General features: G+C 42.4%; 1 protein-coding gene across 1 annotated transcript; it reads right to left on the bottom strand.

The window, feature by feature from the left end:
* Window positions 1-2,521: 2,521 nt before the first annotated feature.
* LOC146989654 (DNA-binding protein RFX7-like) lies at window positions 2,522-19,594 on the bottom strand. Its single transcript, XM_085762000.1, has 9 exons — window positions 19,463-19,594; window positions 17,114-17,147; window positions 12,098-12,183; window positions 11,852-11,974; window positions 10,421-10,537; window positions 9,341-9,425; window positions 9,032-9,242; window positions 7,365-7,651; window positions 2,522-5,976 (listed from the first exon to the last, which is right to left on the bottom strand). The coding sequence occupies exons 1-9, from the start codon at window positions 19,591-19,593 to the stop codon at window positions 2,716-2,718; spliced, it is 4,335 nt and encodes a 1,444-aa protein (XP_085618126.1). The 5' UTR covers window position 19,594; the 3' UTR covers window positions 2,522-2,715.
* Between the last annotated feature and the right edge of the window lie 96 nt (window positions 19,595-19,690).

Below are 19,690 nucleotides of genomic sequence, written 5' to 3'. Positions count from 1 at the left end.
GTGGAGGGCAGTTCTACAGCTCTATACCACTTATAACAAGAGGAAGGGTAACGTCTTCATAAACACAAACATGAGTGCTGACAAAATAAATGCAAATGTTTTCACATACACACAGTTAAGAAAAGGTTTTTCCTGAATACTCAAGTATCGAGATGAGATTATATGATACAATCTGCTTTTACAGAAGTTCAAAGTTCTGTAATCTGTATAAAACAACCGTCAATTTATCAACACACTCAAAGATTCAGTTATTATATGATGACACTAATATGACACCATCTAATCATGCATAGTCTCATTTCAATTTTGTAAAATGTGTGCAAATCTAAAGTGTGATAATTTTCTGCCAAAAATCCAGTTCTGAAAGGTTTTACATTTTTACAAGCTGAATCTTGAGGGTTTTGGTAAATTTTCTCATCATCCACCATCATCTGCAGAAAAAATAAAGTACTGTGTATGATAAATGGTAATATGACACGTGAAATAATGCTAAGAAGCAGTGCGAGTTATTGTGAATACGGTACACAAGGTTAAGTGGTTTGCAAGGTTATGCCTTCTGTACAAACGGCACACTCTAAATAAATAAATGTAAAACAAAACACACAGGACAACTGGCCACAACGATCTGTACAGCAAACAAAGTTAATGTGACCGACAATATACACTCAGGGAACCTAAAGCTACACAGGGAAACTCCTGAATCCTGAATACATTACAGTGTATTTTTATTCCCCTCCATAAAAACACAATCTACCTGTTTGATTTAGAAAAGCATCAACAATCGTAACAATAATTGAAAAAAAAAAGAAGAAAATCCATAATGTTGTACTGATGCACTTCCAGTGCTGCAATTTTTTCACTTTTTTAGCCTTCATTTGATAGAATAAGCTTGTTTTAACTGTTCTCATCCGTCACATTGGAGATTTATATTAGACACCCAAGATATTAGTGCATGTTATTGCAGGTTATAGTCAAAAGTCTTTGGTATGGACATAAGGCTCAGAAACCAAAAACCACCCAGAAGCACCTCTGAACCAGTGGTTGCATCCCTTCTTTCCGCACTGCTCATCATCGGTGTGGAAGATGTAAAAGACTTTTCACATTTGATCAGTACTGTAGCTGTTACACATTTTGATTCATTTCTCAGGTCAGAATATTCCTTTATCATCCAAACCAAGCACAGTGCATTACTTTTTGTAAAGAAAAAACAGCTCTTAGAGATTGTCAGTGCAGTTTGATGAGTTAAAGTGTTTATTTAGTTCCTTTCATTTTGAGATGAAAACTTTCCCCTTTAACTTCCAATCGGTTTTATTTAATCTTACTCTAAAAGTGCAGAAACTTACCCTAAGGGGTTTACTTTAATCCCTATATAGATGTTTTTGTCCCAGTGTTTGGACTTCCTAATCACTAAATGCTTCATGATGCCCTATGTGACATCACATAATTGCAGTATAAATGCCATGTAAACAGATGCATAATTAAAGCTATTTTACTGCCTCAGTGCTCCTTCCAGGTTTAATGTGTCCACACTGAAAAACTCAGAACCAAAAAGAGAACTTTTGTCTTCCTTTGACATGAATCTGTATTATCTTTTTCATATGGCTGTTATTTCTCAATATATCTTTGGATTAAACAATGAACAAAGGCTGCTTCTGCATGCAAATTAAAGGGATTGATTAGAGCTTCATAATTACAATTACATTGTATAGCAATTAAGCAAATGTGCATAAAAAGCCAGTTATTATCATTATTATTATTGACATTATCTATAAGTCTTTAAAATCCTAGACAATGTGGCTATGATAACTAGGCATATGATCACTTTGTAAATGACAGTTATATGACTCATATCACTTCCTTTTATGGCTCTGGTACACTTCAAAGTACTAAAAGATACTCTTCATATATTCAACTATTACATCTGTGATTAGATAAACAGATAAAACATTTAGTATTAGTAAATCAGCCACGTCCCTATATACGTTCCAAGCAAACTCTTTTAAAGTCAGAGATGACTCATCGTGAGATTATTTTTAATGGATTTACATGGATGAATTCAGCTTTTGTCACTTTATGAGATTTCTATGAACTCCACGTGTTTATACTTTTAAACATGCTTCGTTTGCTACAGTGCTGCAGGCTCCGACACCTGAGGCTCCTACAAAGACGATTGCACTTGCACAGATGGCAAGTTTCTTCATACTTGGTGCAAGTCATATTTTAGTTTTTCCAGTGACTTTACACACAAATGTCTCAAATACAGTCAATTTTGTAATTTTGTACCTTAAGATAGTGCCTTGGATTTAGATGCAATGATATTAGTAGATGTTGTTAGACCCTTATTAATTCCTCAATTGTAGACACACACACATATATATATTGTTTTTTTCTTTAAATTACTGACACTGCATATTCAAACATAATATAACAAGACAGGATTAGGATTCGGTTTCTTCTTTCTTTTTTTTCAGTAACCTGTGTTTACCTGTTGAAAATGCACTTGATCAGACAATGTGAGGGGTTGTTCTCTGATTAAAGGGAAATGACCAGCATTTTAATCAGAGAGTTGCAGCATCTTTGCAGTTCAGTCTGGCACTTAAACTGGACAAACCTCAATGTGTCCAGTGTTGCATTATTAAAGTGTAAATGCCTGAAAATAAATAAAATCAAAACCACCAACCAAAGATTAACACACTCTTTTAAAAAGCTAAGCCCTCAGCCCATCAAACCGACGGTTGGATGATCTTTGCTCTCCAACCAGTCGAGGCCGCTCGAATGCGCCGTCTCGCCGGTAATTTGCTGAAACAGAGCGTCATTCGCCAACTCGTCTGGAGTAGCGTTTTGATATTGCCCATGCTGCTGGTTGGGGTCGAACAGCAGGTTTGTGTCCAGTGCGTTAAGGTCGTTGATGCTACTCGAGAGCTCTGACGTCATTCTGATTTCACACGGGAAGTCCGGCCCACCCGTCGCCAGCTCCGACACCTGTTCGATGAGCTGACCGCCGGCAGCGAGGCCGTTGTCCGTCAGCAGGTCTTTGACGGTGCTGCTGAAATCCAGCTGCTGGTGCTGCTGCCGTAAACCTTCTTGCTGCTGCTGCCTGTTCAAGCTCAACAACATGGACTGAGCCTGCTGATGCTCTCCAGAGGCTGATTGCATCTGGCTGTCGTTTGCGGAGAGGATCATTTGTTCGTTAATGGCGTTTTCTATGAGGTAATCCGGCCTCTGCATCTTGCATGTGCTGGTGCAGTCGGAGGTCATCAGGCCGAGGTGGCCGTCGGCGCAGGGGAGGCCGGGGTCGGACTCGAGGATCTGCGTGAGGTTCATTCGCGCAGTGTAGCTGGAGGATAAATTATTGATGCCCAGACCTCGCAAAGCGTCGTCGTGGTCCCCGTCCAGCTTGCTCAGGAGGACGCTGCCGATGTTCTTGCTGTTGCAATGTTGGCGCGTTGGCAGGACCTCGGTCTGCATCATGATGTTGAGCGGCACGGAGCGGCTCCGCTGAGCCATGCTGCTCGCCCCGAGATTCGTCTGGCTGTTCGCAAAGATGTTCGACATCTCGGGCGTCACGGGAGAGTTAAAGGGAGACACCACAGATCGGAGGACGTTGGGAAGGCCGCCGTTTCCTGCGCTCCCGCTGAAATTCCTCAGATGCACAGCTGGGCTCACGCTGCGACATCGGAAATTTGCGACAGGCACGTTGGTGGTTTTGCCATCCAGAGGCGCGGGCACAGCAAAACCCTCCTGCTTGGTCATGTTGGCCATGTTCGCTACCTGCTGCTGCACGGGCGAGATCGGAGTCAATCGGCCAAAGTTGCCGTCATGGTGGCGTGCGTGAGGGACGGCGAAGGCATGGGGTTTTTGGAAATGGTCGTCGATCAGGCCTTGGTAGCCGGGGAGGATTCCCATCCCGCTGTTGGACTTGTTCAAGCTCCCGCCGACGCCGCCGCTGCTGTTGTAGCTGTTGTTCATCCACTCCAGCCTCGTCTTGTCCGGGTGCGTCGCCATCGGCCGCTGCATCGGCTTGACGGGGCTGCTGGAGACGGTGCTGCCGTCGTGGAAACCGGTGATGCTGGAGTTGATGGGCGTGAAGGCGAACGGGTTCCTGCACTCCACCGGACTGGGCGGCACGGTGGTGCTGCTGCAGCTGGAGTGCGGCGTACCGACCGGCGTGTGGCGGCTGCTGCCCAGCGCGCTGTCCACCGGCGTGGTGGAGGACGCCATGCGGGAGCAGGGGCTGAAGCCTTGGACTCCTCCCATCATCTCCGACGTCGGCGTGGGAGTGGGAGTCGGGGTTGGAGTTTGGATCGGGTTGTTGTTGCTGTTGTTGTGGTAGAAAGCCGGCATGGTCTGACCGGTGGGCATCATGCCGCCGGGCGCCACGGCCTGCTGCGCCTGCAGGCCGACGCAGTCTCTGAACTCCTGCAGGTTGTTGAGCTTCATCTGCTCCTCCATCTGCACCAGCTCCTCCACGATGCTGTCCTGAGTCACGTCGTCGTCAAAGGTGAAGTAGTCCATGTCCGTCTGCATGGGGAGGTGACTGGACGACGGCGGCGCTTGGCTCAGGAACTCCATGGGTTCGGCGGCGGCGGCGGCGTTGGACTGAGGGAAGGTTTGTTGCTGAGCTCCTTCCAGGCCCCCGGGGGTCGGGTTCGAACTCCTGCCATCACCTGGATGTTGTGTCTGGAGGCCGGTGTTATTAGGTACGATATGCACGTTAGTCATTGTGTGCCCCTGCTGTTGCTGTATTAATGCGTGACTGACCGAGGCGCTAGTTTCCATAACAGTGGGAGTGTTTTTCCTCTGCATTAAGCTCTGTGTTTTGGCAACAGAGTAAAAGCCGCTGGCTCTGAAAGAGGAGGTGCAGAACGCATGGGATGGAGTGGAGTTCATTTTCACCTCCACCTCTCTGGTTGCTGGTGCACTTTCAGGTCTAGCTCGGGCTCCCGGCCTGGAGACGTAACCGCCTGCGTTGCCTCTGATGCCGTATCCAAGACCGGCGGCGCCCCCTGCTGGCTGCTGCTGCGGCATAAAAACCCTCTTGATTGGTGAGAGGTCTGGGCTGAGGCCTGAGCGCTTCCTGAGGCTCTTAGTGGACAAGAAACCTTCCTTTGTTGCTGTGACGCTGCTGCTGTCTCCGAATGAAGCTGCTCTGCTGGTGTTCGCTGAAGAAAGAGCACTGTTGCCCTGAGTGGAGGGAGGGAAGTGCAAAGAGTTTGCGTTATTAGCACTCATGTTGCCGCTCTCAGCCGCTGCTGCTGCTGCTGCTGCAGTGTTGACGCTCGAGGACTTTCCATTGCATTTAGAGATGGTTTCCTCCAGACTCAGGAAGCCTTTAGTTTGAGGTATGGGCACGCTGGCGGCCCTCTGCACAGCCCCGCAGTCTCTGTTCGCCGTCGCTCCTTGAGACAAACTGAGACAGTTCGGTTTTTGCGTTTGACTGTTTTTATGTATAGCTTCAACTTCCATTTCAACATCGACGCCCTGGATGCCGGTCGTCTGCCCCGGCCGGGCTACCGGGGCCAGGATGGGGACCGTGGAGGCGCTCCTCGTGGTCTGACTGGAGGCGACGTCGTCTCCAGCTGCAGAACTGCTGATCCCTGCAGACGCCGGCCGCAGGGCTGCGTTGGTGAGGGACGTGGTGGTGGTGTTGCCGCTGCTGGGCGCCAGCGATATGGCGGTCATCTTGACCAAACTGACGGGGTGACACGTAGTCATCACCGTCTTAATGGGGCTGTTGGCGATGATCATGGTGGAGGGCGAGCGCAAGGTGATAGCAGTCGTGGCCGAGGGTTTGGGGAGGATTTGAGCGTAGCGCTGCCGAGCCGTGCGTTCTCCCGCCGGACTGGCCAGGATGTTCTGCGGGGTCTTGGGGCTCTGTTTCACCGGCTGCGTCACCATTTGGAAGTTGATCGGCAGCACTTTGCTCTCCATCGATCCCACCGGACTGGGAGACATGAGCTGTCGGCTCCTCTGCACCTGAAGGAAGCAGAGGCCAATCAGAAAGTGGAACAACTGGATTCTCTGGTATTTTTACAGCTTCAAATTTCACACCCGAAGAGACTGCTGTGGGTATAATAACCATATTGATAGATTATTCCATATGTCTAAAAAAAAAAGTTAATTCTATAGTAAATATAAAATGAAGAAACAGTTTTCGCTTTCTGTTTGCATGTATGGATAGTTGGTCCTGAGTGATGTTTCTGGCTTTGAGATGCTTCATGAATTAGTAAAAGCTGCGGTTTTATAAACACCATGCAAATGTGTGTTTTTTAAATGTGTAAATATATAGAAACAGCAGCGATAATGTCCCAACCATAAATGGATGATACATTTCCTCTGTGATAACTACAGTCAAATATATCATTATTTGTCATTATAAACATAATTTAAATATAAATTTGCATCACTTTGATTATATTGATGTATTGACTGGTTAAGATGCAGTGTCATTTTAACAGTCAGACTCTACTCATTTTAATAAATGTATTAATTGGGTTGTGGAAGTCAACCCTGAACATAGCACCAGAAAGAGTCCGAGTTGGATAAAAAAGAAAACAAGTTAAAACTATTACATTTTCAGAGGTTCAGGAGAAATACTTGAATCCTAGTGTTAAAGCAGAAGTAAGCGATCCGGTCGTTTTGGCTAATGCTGCGTTCCAGGCAGGCTTTTGAAACCGTAAATTACAGCTTCAAGTCACAACTTACGACTTTGTAGCGTTTCAGGCAACCCACTCGTGTTTTTCCGACCTGTTTTACCTGTGAAAGTCACTATAACGGCCACTCGTAACTTCTGACCCGTGAACTCCTACCAGATCGAACTGGTACGACTTCACAGGTCGGAAAAACACGAGTTACGAGTTTCCTTGAACGCACCATAACAGTCCTCGTCCTACGTCACCGCATTCACGCGCATCCCTTGGCTGCACACACAGCCCTTCATGCCGTTCTCTCTCCTCATTGGATAAAAATTGTAGGATACGAGAAAAATTTTCTCCTCGGCTCAGAGCAGAGCAGAGGGACTGACAGACCCGTGTTTCGGTCCAAACACTCTATGTAAGTGATTGCTGTTGCTATTTAAGACTTATATTAACACAAATATATCGCTTACTTCTGCTTTAAGATAATATATTAATTAATCTTAAGTTATCAGTACTGAATATTGTCTTTTTTTCCCCTCTTCCTCTCTCTCTCTCAGTTTGTTGGTGGGTGAGTTAAGGAAAGGGTTTGGAGCTATGTTTCTATATTTTCGTGTATATCTTGTTAAATTGAGAACTGTAAATAAAAAAAATTAATAAAAAAAGAAAGAAACTCAGAGTTTTCACCAAAGCGTCTCTCCTCTCTAAAAAATAAACCTGTTCTCTCACCGTGATGGGGCTCGGCACAGCAGCCACCACGATGCCGATGGCCGGCTGAGGCGACGGCGGAGTGGGGCTCCCACACAGCCCGCTGTCGTCCGCCCTCTTCGTCTGTCCCTCTCCGGGTGAAGGAGACTGCAGCTTCTGCTCCTGCTGCTGCTGCTTCCTCTGGATCTTCCTCTGGAGCTGCTGCTTCGCATCGACAGAAGGCGACGACAGGGTTGTGGCGTGAGGCTGGAAGGAGTGAGCCTCGGCGGTCGGCATGAACGCTGAGACCGACTGTGGAGACTTGACCTCTGGAGAGACAAAAGCAGGAGGATTTAGATTTACAGCGGGGAAAATAAGTATTGAGCGTATTAATAGACTTGCATGGTGAACATGCATAGAGACTATTGAGTTGCATGAGTGCATTACTCATTGTTTTTGTTTTAAACAACTGCTAATTCCAGGTCTCTCTAAATATCTCTGTCAGTGCTCCTTGGCTCTTGGACGACTCTTCTGAGTATTTTTTTGACTCGTCGTGTTTATGGTGAAATGTTGTTGTTTTCAGTTCCTGATAACGGCACTAACGGATAAAACGGTGCATTCAGACACGTCTGTAACCGATGCCATCAGTACGTTCTGCAACATAAGTTTCTGAAGGTCTTGTGAAGCTCTTTGCTTTTCCCCATCATGAGATGCCTCTTGTGTGAAACCTTGGTGATGAGAAACCTTTTCATAGGGGTCAATTTAGACTAAACCAGCTGATATTACTTTGCACTGACAGGGGACAGGATTACTTTCTAAATACTGACAGACTCCAGCTGCTTTCTTGGCTTTCCATACCTATGTGTTCAATACTTGTTCCCTGTGTCTTTTCACTTTATTACACACAACTTAAAGGAGAATTCCGGTCTTTTTCTGAGTAACGCTCTACAGCTCTAGGTCCCTGAGTGCGACCATAGGAAAAAATCTGAGAAAAATCTGTGCAGACTGGACCTAGCTCTCCTCCTGCTAGCTGCGCCACACTACAGTTAAACAGCGAAGTAATGGGGGCAGTTGGTGACTTTGCCCTCTAATGCTCAATATATCACTATAAATGCTTTGCAACATCCACCAGCTCCTTACCACACACAACACTGAGTGTGCATAACTCTGTGAATGTGAGAGAGCAGCATTAACATGTGTGTTTTTGTCACCTAGCTCGCTTCCTTGGAAGACCTAACTACTCGTCTTTTATATACAGTCTATGGTCTGCACATACCTTTCTCTGATTTTTTTCCTATGGTCGCACTTGGGGACCTAGAGCTGTAGAGCGTTACTTAGAAAATGACCGTAATTCTCCTTTAATTTATGGACATAAATGTTTGGATTTCTTTGTATGTGTGCATTACTTGGGTTGTTGCCGACATCTGGTGAAAATCTAATGTCAATAGCTCTATTAGAAATACATTTTCTTGAGAAAAATATTGATGCGTTCAATACTTATTTTCCCCGCTGTAGATACTTTAAATGGAGTAAAGGATGTGAATTTGTTCCTTCACTGATCATATGTGTGTATAAGCAGAAAGTCACATAACTAATCTGGTTTAAATGCAACCTCAGCGGGCGGCAGATGGAGGCAGTAAGCGCAGTAACAGGTGCAGAACACCAGATGTCCCCATTCACACGAGGCAAAGAAAACCACATCGTCCTACCTGCTGTGCCCGTCACTATGGTGAGCGCTGCCAGGGACTTGTTGCTGATGTAATGGCTGTCGATCAGGAAGCGAGCCAGATCTTCCACGGCATCGAACTGACGTTTCAGCACCTTCTGGGCCCACTCACACACCAGGTCACAGGCCGCAAACCGCACCTCCTCCTTGATGCCGCTCAGCTGGCCCGGAGACTCCAGGACGTCACACTGGAGCTTCACACACACATAAAACAGGACAATTAGTCAGAAAACAGCGACACAAACAAGATTATTCTGAAATACAGAAAAGTAGGGTGTAAAAATGTTCTTACTCCTTCTCCTGTCTTATGGAGATCCAGAGTGGGCAACGATGGCATGTGAACAAAGGGTCTCTTCCTTAGTCCACTATAGCAATATGTACAATATGTGGTGTTAAGATAAATAAACAGATGGCAATGAAACATATCAATAAAGGTAGATATAGAATAATATGGTGAATGTCTCATTCATGTCACATTTGCCAGTTAAATTTGCCAAGGAAACAAACCAATAAAAGAATATTAATAATGGGTCGATACTTTAGGACCAATACACCCATCATGACAAACTGACGCTTTTTTTTTTTTATAGATTAAGGCTTCGCCATCTGTTCTTCAAAAATAGTCACTGTGTGAAAGAGCAATAAAAATGTTACAGTGTGAAGCACTGAGCTGCTGCCACAGTGATTGAGAACTCTATATTAACTTTAGGTGGTAATCTTTACTGAACTTTCAAATTTTGATTTACAACAGGGACTCTCTAATGTTTATTAACGGTAAAAAAAAAAAAAGGGTATAAAATCTTTTCACATTTACTATAATACAAAAATATAATACAATTTCAGAATCATTTCCTGTGTTTCATGGGGTTCAGTGAAAATAGAAAGGCAGCTACATAAATAATTTCTCATGATGTTGTGATGTTGTGTGTTTAGGCTCATTTAAACACTAAACATGTGTTTTATATGTTGATCCTGAGCTGGTACTTTTATATATTCTTTAAAACAACTGTTTTACTGAGTACATGAAAAAACTCATCATCATAACCAATGAAGCTAATTACCAACAATGTCACACAATGATAATTTCATTGCCCTGAATGACTGGAGGTCAGGTCATAATAATAAAACAAGTTTTACACTTTGATGTCCTCAGCAAAACATGATAATTAAATAAATGAGTGCTGAATGAGCCGTGAAGGTCAAGATCACGGTGACTCCCTGTCGGTCCCTGTATTATGCTTCTGCTTCCGAGGCGGAGGGGACTTTATTCCATTTCACATCTATATTTAGAGAGCTTATGAACTACAACAGCAGATGGTCTGTGACCAGAGACAGAGGCCAGACCGTTACAATCCATTCCAGTAAAGGATATTTTGATTTTCCTCTCATGCCAAGTCGACGCGCCTTCATGTTCGGGAAGACATTTTTCATCATTTTTCCGAAGTCGGCAGCACTCAGTGGGTGGTAATTAAGATTGTCACAGAAGCTCCTGAAACACAAAACAGACAGAACAGATGTAATCGACCAAACCACAGCCTGTGCCCTCAATCTTTTGGTGAATGAGACATGTTGATATCTTTTAAAATTACTAACTATTTTTCCCTATTGTATAATCAATTTAATTACATTGGTTGTAATAATTGTAATTGCACAAAGCTTTAGTCAGCTTGTTGTTTTGTTTTGTTTTTAACGGCTTTCAACATCACTTAAAAGACACATGACTCCAGATGAATAATAATGTTTCTCTGTGACTGATAGGTGAGTAAATACTGAGTAATTCACTTGTTTCTTCAGCCTCATAAGGTGATTTATTGTGTTGTACAACAACAATTGTGTTACTTTTTCCTGGTGTAATATTATTATGTTATCATCTATTTAATCGTATACTGTGTAGAATTGCAACAACAGAGAAATAGTTGTATAATAGAAACTTTAGGCTGACATATTTCTAAAATAAGACCCATGTAAACTAAACTCTAAGTGACAATCAACAGCTAATATTTCTGTTTTGGTATTGATTCCATATATCACCTCTCCTATCTAATATAAAGTGCCCTTCGTCGTTACAAGCCCAGAATAAGTGCCACACATTGAGCTCCATTTAGATCTTTGGATACAGATACTTTCCCTTCATTTGTCAGTCACACAGTTGAGATTAACTTGTCTTTATTTATTCTAGTTCAGTTAAATACTTTACATGGTATGTGGCTGTAAAAATACAGTGAATATCACGTGAACTAACTAAATTAGAAATACTTGAGTGGTCATTGTAATAAAATCTGAAAACAGCTGTGACATACGTGATTACTTGCACAAAATACAATGTTTTCATTGTTTTGAAGTGAAGCACGCAGAGTCTCTTCAAAGCCTGATCACCTGTCTATCTTAAAGGCGCCAATATTTCTGGAGGCCGCTGTATTTCTGTTCTGGTAGAGTTAAAAAGGCAGTTACATAACACTGTCAGAGCATTTCAATGGCTGTCTCAGACTTTCCATTCTAATATTACCAGCACATGCTGCTGTGATTCTCATGCCTGCGGCGTCTATTTATACTGGCGCTTTAGCCGCCAGTAATTTGTAGGAGAAAGAAAGTGGCACAGTAGTAGCCGTGAAGTAAAACATCACTGATAAGGAGCAAACAAATCGTCTGCCGTTAAGTAATGCAAGAAGAAACTGATTATTTCAGCCTCTGAGTGTTTTATATTTTTGTGAGAGCGTGAAATTGGTTAGTTATGGAAATTACAAAAACATTAACTCTCATTAAAACTTGTAAAAAGTGTATTATAAAAGAAGAAAATACATACTTGTATTCATCATAAACCTCCTGTTTGGGCAGAGAGGTCTCTGGGTATTCCTCTAAATGATTGCGGATCCAGTTGAACGCATGCATCTGCTGTGTGCGGCTCGATGACAGGGCGCTCTGGTCACTGAGGAGAGACACGTAACACAAAATGATTTGCGTTCTTTCTTTCTAATTGTTTTTTTTTTTTAATAGCCGCAGATAGAAATGCTGTGAGTGATTGATGATCAGGGAACAGGTGTAGCCTTACCTTTTATCAGTGCTACTGCTGGGGCCAGAAGGCAACTTAAGGTAGAGGTAGAGCTTTTCGATGTCGGAGAACTTCTCCACATCTTGCTGTAAAAAAAACAAAAAACAAAACAGAAATAATGTTTTAGTGTTTGCTTTTCCAGTCCACCAGCGCAGAGTGAAACAAAAACCACAAAATATCTGAATGTGAGAGGCTGAGGCCAGTCGATGTTATTGTTTTAGCTACCCGAGACAGGGAGAGAGTAGATTGTGGCTATAAATGTGACAAATATATAAATAAGATCAATAACACATCAAAAACAGCTGCAACATCTAAAGCTCATTCTGCCCATTTTGCTTTCATCAAGTCCATACCAACACATTCAGGAAGCGTAGCAGAATTTAAGTCCAGCCTAAAGCTCTGGCTAAAAGCAGCACAAAAGTGTAACCACCAATGATTGACAGGCATGTATTCATTGCATTTATCACACTGATGGCGTTTTATGTATTGTTTTTATGTATTGTATTTGTTGTTTTGACTGTCTTTGTTTCTTCTGTCTACCTGTCCAGGGACAACAGATGTAAATTACCTATGAGCTAACTCTGGTGCAATTACTTTTAATTGTGCGCTGTCCATCTACAACTATTCAACCACAGCAAAGGTCATTAGGCCATGATTCAGCAGTGGCTCATGCCTGTAAATCATGGATCGTACATAGTGATTCATTCATTCAACACTAAACACACCGAGCCAGTGACTAGTAGAGTGGAGTGGACTGACTCAAGGTCCTGAGCTACAAACTGTCTCCAGCCGCTCTAACGCCGCTCTTCAAAGAGGAAAAGGAACATGATAGTGTGACGGACGAGCAGTTTAAATTCTGCAGCAGACAAAAGTGTTGGACACCGAGCCGTGCTGAGTGAAGCCAGTGGGGTGGGGGGGGGGTTTACAGTTTACAGCAGCGCCTTTCAGAAGTATATTCACCCTCCCTGGAAGATTTTCATGGTCAATTACAGTAAACATCAGTCAGTCTGTCTCTGTGTGAAAAAAAAAGTCATATCGAGCCTTTTTCCGCTGCAGGGGGAGCAGTTAGCGTCTGTTAGGGCCGAAGACCACAAGTCTGAGAATGAAAGAAATCTGGGGGGTGGGGGGGGGGGGGGTGTGGTGGAGGTTGGAAGCAGTGAGGTTGCCAGCAGCAGACGGCTGCGGCTCGCTCGCTCGCTCTGCTGCAGGACAGAGGCTCCAGATTATATTAGCTGCTACTAGTAGCTACCCTCTAAACCTCAACTGAACTGTTAGTGGTTGAGTTGCATTGTGGGTAATGGACTGTAGGCACCAGGTTTTTGACAAGGAAGCAGAACATGTCAAATAAAGTAATAAAATAGATTTACAGGCTCAGATTGGAGAGACGGTGTAGCCTATATGACAGCTACATTTCGTGAAGCATTTCCACATTTTTTCATAATTTTATTGTGACTCTTTTTGTTATAATAAGGCACTTGTATTGCTTTCTTTTTTGTTGTTGTTGTTAAATTGTTTTTGAATCTTTGCGTATTTTTTGGGGAGGTGTTTTGTATAAGCCCATATAGGGTTTTTAACCTCTCCCGCACTTACTATTCATTTCATTTCTGTTTTTGTTAGTGTCATTATTATGGTGCAAATAACTAAAATTAAACTAAAACTACTTTGTGGCAAAAAGAAAGCCACTTACATGACATCTCACCTGAACAAGGTGTTTGGTGAAAGCCAAACGTTGCACATTATCACAACCACAGCATCCCCACACTGGGAGCTGGGGAGCCATGAACACAGTTTTATTCTGACTTTAAGCCTGTGCAGTTCACAGTAATGAAGCATAAATATAGTTCGATCTAACAAAATGAGACCGTCCAAAAGGTGCAGACAGACACACAGAGACAGACTGGCTTGTGCAGAGGCTGTAAGGTGAACTGGCTGCAAACACACACACTCCCACACTCACACACTGCCAACACATGCCTTCACTCAGACACACACACACACACACGTCCCCCCCTCATTCAACTGGCCTCTAAGAATAAACACCACCAGTTATGCCGAACACGGACAAAATCATAAAATAAAAATGCTCATAAATACAGTAAGCACTGTCATTTTTAAACTGGGTTAAATCCTTGCAGTGATCGGCCTTTCCTGCGTGACTCACTTCCTGCTCTGCTGAGGTCAGGTCTGTACAGTCAGTGAACTCTGTTGGCTCTTTAACTCATTTTACCTTGAAACTAAATGTCAGGTGTGCAGGCACAGGCGCAGTATGGGTTCAGCTGTAGACAATGTACAATTAATTGTGAAGTCGACTCCTGACATAAGATGTGATTTTGTTATTGTATAGACTACCTGTGGGGAGATGGACTGGACTCACGTTGTTGTATAGATGGCTGGACTGTGTCTGTGCATGTGTGAAATTGAGGATGTGGTTGAAACTGTTGTGGAAACACTGCATACAAACGATATGATCATGTTGTGTCAGCCAGTATCAGCCCTTCATCAGTTTGCTTCTCTCACATGTACAGTACATTGATAAAACCGGATTTCCAGTTAAACTGATCCTATTTAGTATATGTTTCTGTTCATTTCAGTGAAGCAAAGTTTGAAACTGTGCCTGAAACACGGCCCATTAAGACGTGTTACATGTTAACCAGCAGTCTCTTCTGAGACATTTCTCCTGATTTTAAAGGGATAGTTCAACATTTTGGCAAATTCACCTATTGCCATAATCCCTATAGTCATAGCAGTAGGTTTATTACCTTTAATTATCGTTGCATGTTCTTTTGAGATACCAGGTGCAGAGACGCGACCTGCTCAGCAAACACAATGGAGGTGAACGGTGCAGGTCCCCTCTTCCTCAAAACTCATCAAATACACAATCCAACAACTCCAAAACACTCTGGTGGACAAGTTGTGACCTGCACATTCACCACGCTATGAGATAATAATGTAACATTACAGTCGGAACTACATTCAGACACGGCTGCTGGGCGGAGTGATTTCAAAAGCGCAAGTAGTTCTGAGTATTTGCTTCATGTGTCGTAACGTTATTTAATTACACGTGATTATCTCACAGCGTGGTGAATGTGCAGGTCACAACTTGTCCAACAGAGCGTTTTGTTATTGTTAGATTGTGTATTTGATGAGTTTGATGGGACCTGTACCGTTCACCTCTATTGTGTTCACTGAGCAGCTCACGTCTCTGCCCCGCTGATCTCAAACATGCACCGATAATTAATGGTAATGAACCTACTGCTATGAGTGTAGCAGGGATTATGGCAAAAGGCAAATTTGCCAAAAATTTTTAATTATCCCTTTAAAACCACAACATCAAATCACCAAACAGACAAGTTAAAGACACGGGCTGTGCTGTGATTTCAGCTATATTTACTTGTAAACCGATCACACAGAGAGAAAGATAGAAGCGACAGAATACCTTTCTTATTTTGTCGGTCACACAGCCTCTGTCTTGGATCCACAACAGTTTTCACCTACTGTATTTACAAACATAGATGTTGTCCCAATCCCATGGTTGGCACCCATACACCATCCCACCATATGCTAGGTTTATATCTAGTATACTAAGTAGTAGTAGTAGTAGTATATTATACCTGGTCATGTTTGAAAATAACTGTCTAAATCTAGAAACAAATGCACTACTACTTGGCAACATTGACGGCTGTAAACGCGCCCTAATAAAACCTAATTGTGCCAAAACAGTTTGAAGGAGTGACTGCTAATGGGATAAAATACAACTTGGTCATGTGGCATTCAGCTGACCAATAGTGGAAATATGATCAGTCAGTCAGTGACATTCATGATTACAGGACTGGCCACAATGTTGCAGTCTAGACAAAAATTAATTATTGTTATATCGTCGTTAACAGCAGCAAGGGGACGTCCAACCATCTCAGTGTAGTTGTACAGTAAAGTGTCACATTATCTCTCAGTAGTTCTGCACTTCTTAATGTAGTAACTAGTTGTGAAATTGAAGTGTGTGACTAAATTAGAAACAACACCGGCTCTGCCACAATTTACATATTTACAACTGTGGATATCAAAACCAGAACCCATGATGATTAATTATTCTGCGCCACACTACAAATAAATACACTGTAAATATGTACGTCCTAGTCGTAGCATAGAATGTAAACAATCCTAATACTACAATGTGTGCACAGGATTAAATATCAAAATGTTATGGGCAGTGAAGTAGTGTGTAATAATCATCGCCAGTTGACTGTGGTTGACTGAACCAAATACACGAGCAAAGATAGTCAATAAGCCGATTGGCTCACCGATTGATTTAACAAACATTTAATTCAATTTTGCTCATGAGGATCTGCTGCTTGTTGTCTTCCACACATGACCCAATTGTCTTTCATTTAGCGTCACCGTTAATACAATTACTGTCAGTCAACAGGTTAAAGCAGGAGTTAAAACATCTTTTGTTCTTAGCTTTTTCTTATTTTTAAGCTTTTCTTTCACAGTTTAAAGCACAATGTTTGATTTGACCTTTAGGAGGTTTGACATATTGATCCACACTCCATTCACAGAAGAAACAAACATAACGCCACTCCACTGAAAGCATATTTAACCTTTACATGAGCCTGGGGTCACGGGTTAATCCCTTGTTAGTCTCTGTTCCTGAACTCACTGGTCGATCGCAGACCCACATAAACGTTACTTTTCTAAGCCACTGTATAGTTTTACAAATATTATTCCCTCATTAATCAAAATTCAGTAACAAAAAGTGGTCGATGACAGGATGATATGTGATGATCTATGAAGCAGCTGTGGACCAATTTTCTTTCTTTTTTTTCTCAATAAACTATACCAAAGAAGATAAAAAACACATAATAAAACAAGCATTTTAGCCCTATACATGAGCACCCCTAAATAATACCCAGTTATATTCACAGATGAGCTAAATAAAATAAAATAAAATAAAACAGGTTGATTAAAAAAAAGAAAGAAAAGTAATCTATATATTAAGAAAATGTCAAAAATACTCACCAGAATGTTTTCCACTTTCGATTGAACAGATTTGCTGTAAAATAGAGACAAAGTATAAATTAGTATGAAGCCGATGTAACATGAGCTCTTGAGTCTAAAGTGTATTTATTTATAAAGCAGAGGAATGTTTGGTATGAGACGACCCTCCCTTCAGCATCTCTCAGGTCATGTATCCCACCATCAGGAACACATGTTGTCATATGTAAAGAGACAGAGACAGACGCTGTGCAAACATTGTCTCAGACAGAGGTTTCTTATCATTCAAAGGAACCTAATTCATCTGTAATCACTCAGCAAATCGACTGTAAATCAGCTCCTTCTTATTTGGATTTCAACTTAAAGGAGGATTATTATGAGACAGTGGATTTTCAAACTTTAAAATTAAAAAAGAGAATTAAAATCACATATATAAACCCTTTGAATGTGTGATATTAAACATATAGTCATTCCTTCTGTATTCTGCAGTAAAATTAAAGACAGACACAGACGTCCTGTGCATATTTAGGCACAAAAAAGCAAAACAATGGATGAATCTTTTGTTAATTCTGAGCTGTGTGTTCAGAGTAACTTCTTCAGGTCTAATTCCTATGGGTTGTCAGGTTGTTTTTGACGGCGAGACAGAAGGTAGGTCACATTTAAAGACTCTTACTCAGTGACACCGGGCAGGTCTGAATCAGGAGATCAGTCTAAGCCATGACAGGAACAGTTCACTTTAATTCACTGTTACTAGGGGGCCGGGGATCTCCTGGTACTGAAAAGCCATCATTAAGCTGTTTGTGTGGCAGATTTGGCAGGTGCACTGAATGGCACCCAAGGCCATTTTAAACAGAAATTTCCATAGTAAAAAAGAAAAAAAGAAAGAAATATAGGCTAAATCCAACAGTGAATGATATATAATCCAGCCAGAATTCAGGCTTGAATGAAATCAGGCCAGTGTCGTGTGGACCATCACTTCAGGTGAAGACAGGGTGACGGTGTGGCTGCAGATGAACTTGCTGACCCCAACTAAGACGGTCTCGCTCTACTATGAACCACTCAGCAGGTTGTGGAGGTGAACATCAATATTTACACTCTAATCCTCTTAAGAGTTTAAAGATGTAGTGGGGTGGGACACGTATTCAATAACCCAATATGTTATTGACAATCTAGCAAAAACACTGCAGTAGTTTCTGTCGGAGTGTTTCCTAAACAGTCACACCTCTAACTACTAGATAGTTTGGCCTCTTGACATTTTATGACTATTTTATAACTATTTGCTATTCAAATGACACAAGTTTATTAACTTTCAGATCACAGATGACGTTTTGGGTCAGAATATGACTTGTTGTAATCCTGATGTTTTCAAAAAAAATGTTACATTTACAAAAGCATTGATTCACTGTTTATGATTAAGAGTCATGGTGCCAGTTTGGCTGGCTGGTTTATTTTTTAATGCAAATCCAGCAGCACTGAAACTATAAATGAACATAACAGATCCTGCTACTACAGGATTGTTCCTGTATGTAGCAGCTGGTTTCAACATGCCAGTTTATAGGGTCGATGATGGAAATAGAGGGAACATAAAACAACACAACAAAAAAACTGGTTTGACAAACAGGCTGTTACTGCAATAACATCTTTAACCAATCAATAAACAAGTAAGACACAAGGGGTGGGGGTGTGGGGGGGAAACAGGGGTGCCTCTACTTAAGCAAAAATACTAAAATTACATTTACTCAAATTAACACAGTGACAGAATGTGTTAAGTTATTCAACAACTTTACACTTTTTGAAGAACATAGTCTATAACTACTTTACTTGAGTATTTCAGTTTTCAGCTGCTTCCTACTCCTTGTGTTCCCATTCATTTCAAAGGAAGATGTTGTTCTCAACACAACTTATCTAGCAGCTACAGTTACTTACATAAGTGAACTTCTTCTATAAATAGATTATAGTATATATAGTAATCTATATCTGTGTATATAAAACTAATCAACATGCCTCCAACATATGCTACTTTGGGATTAATGCATCATTAGCTATCCACTGAAATAATGTAATAACATAAAAGATGGTTATTATTATTATTATTATTCTGCCCTTCTATTACTGTTAATATGTCACACTTTAGATGCATAAGGGAGATAATAAGACCATAAACACGGTCAACTTTCTCAGTTTGGTATCTGATGGTGATTTGTCCCTACAGTAAACACAACATGCATTGCACACACACACACACACACACACACACACACACACACACACACACACACACACACACACACACACACACACACACACACACACACACACACACACACACACACACACACACACACACACAGTACTGGTACGTGAACGCCTCACCAGATGGAGTTCTTGATCCGGAGCTGCAGAGCGCTGGCTTCGGCCCCCTGCAGCCCGGGGAGCAGGCCGGGCAGGCTCCCCGGCTGCGGCTGCTGCTGCTGCGGCTGCTGCTGGGGGTCCTCCTCGGCCATCACGACCACCGGGACCGGGGATCTCGGGAGTGGGACCTCGGCTGCAGCAGAGACCACCACCACCACACCGGACTGGACGAGAGGCGCGGAGGAGGAG

The sequence above is a fragment of the Trachurus japonicus genome, chromosome 3 (genome assembly GCF_045865225.1).
Source record: "Trachurus japonicus isolate A0001 chromosome 3, Traja_1.0".
NCBI classification, from domain to species: Eukaryota; Metazoa; Chordata; class Actinopteri; order Carangiformes; family Carangidae; genus Trachurus; species Trachurus japonicus.
Note: the sequence above shows the minus strand (reverse complement) of the source record. Positions and strands in the feature narration are given on the sequence as shown.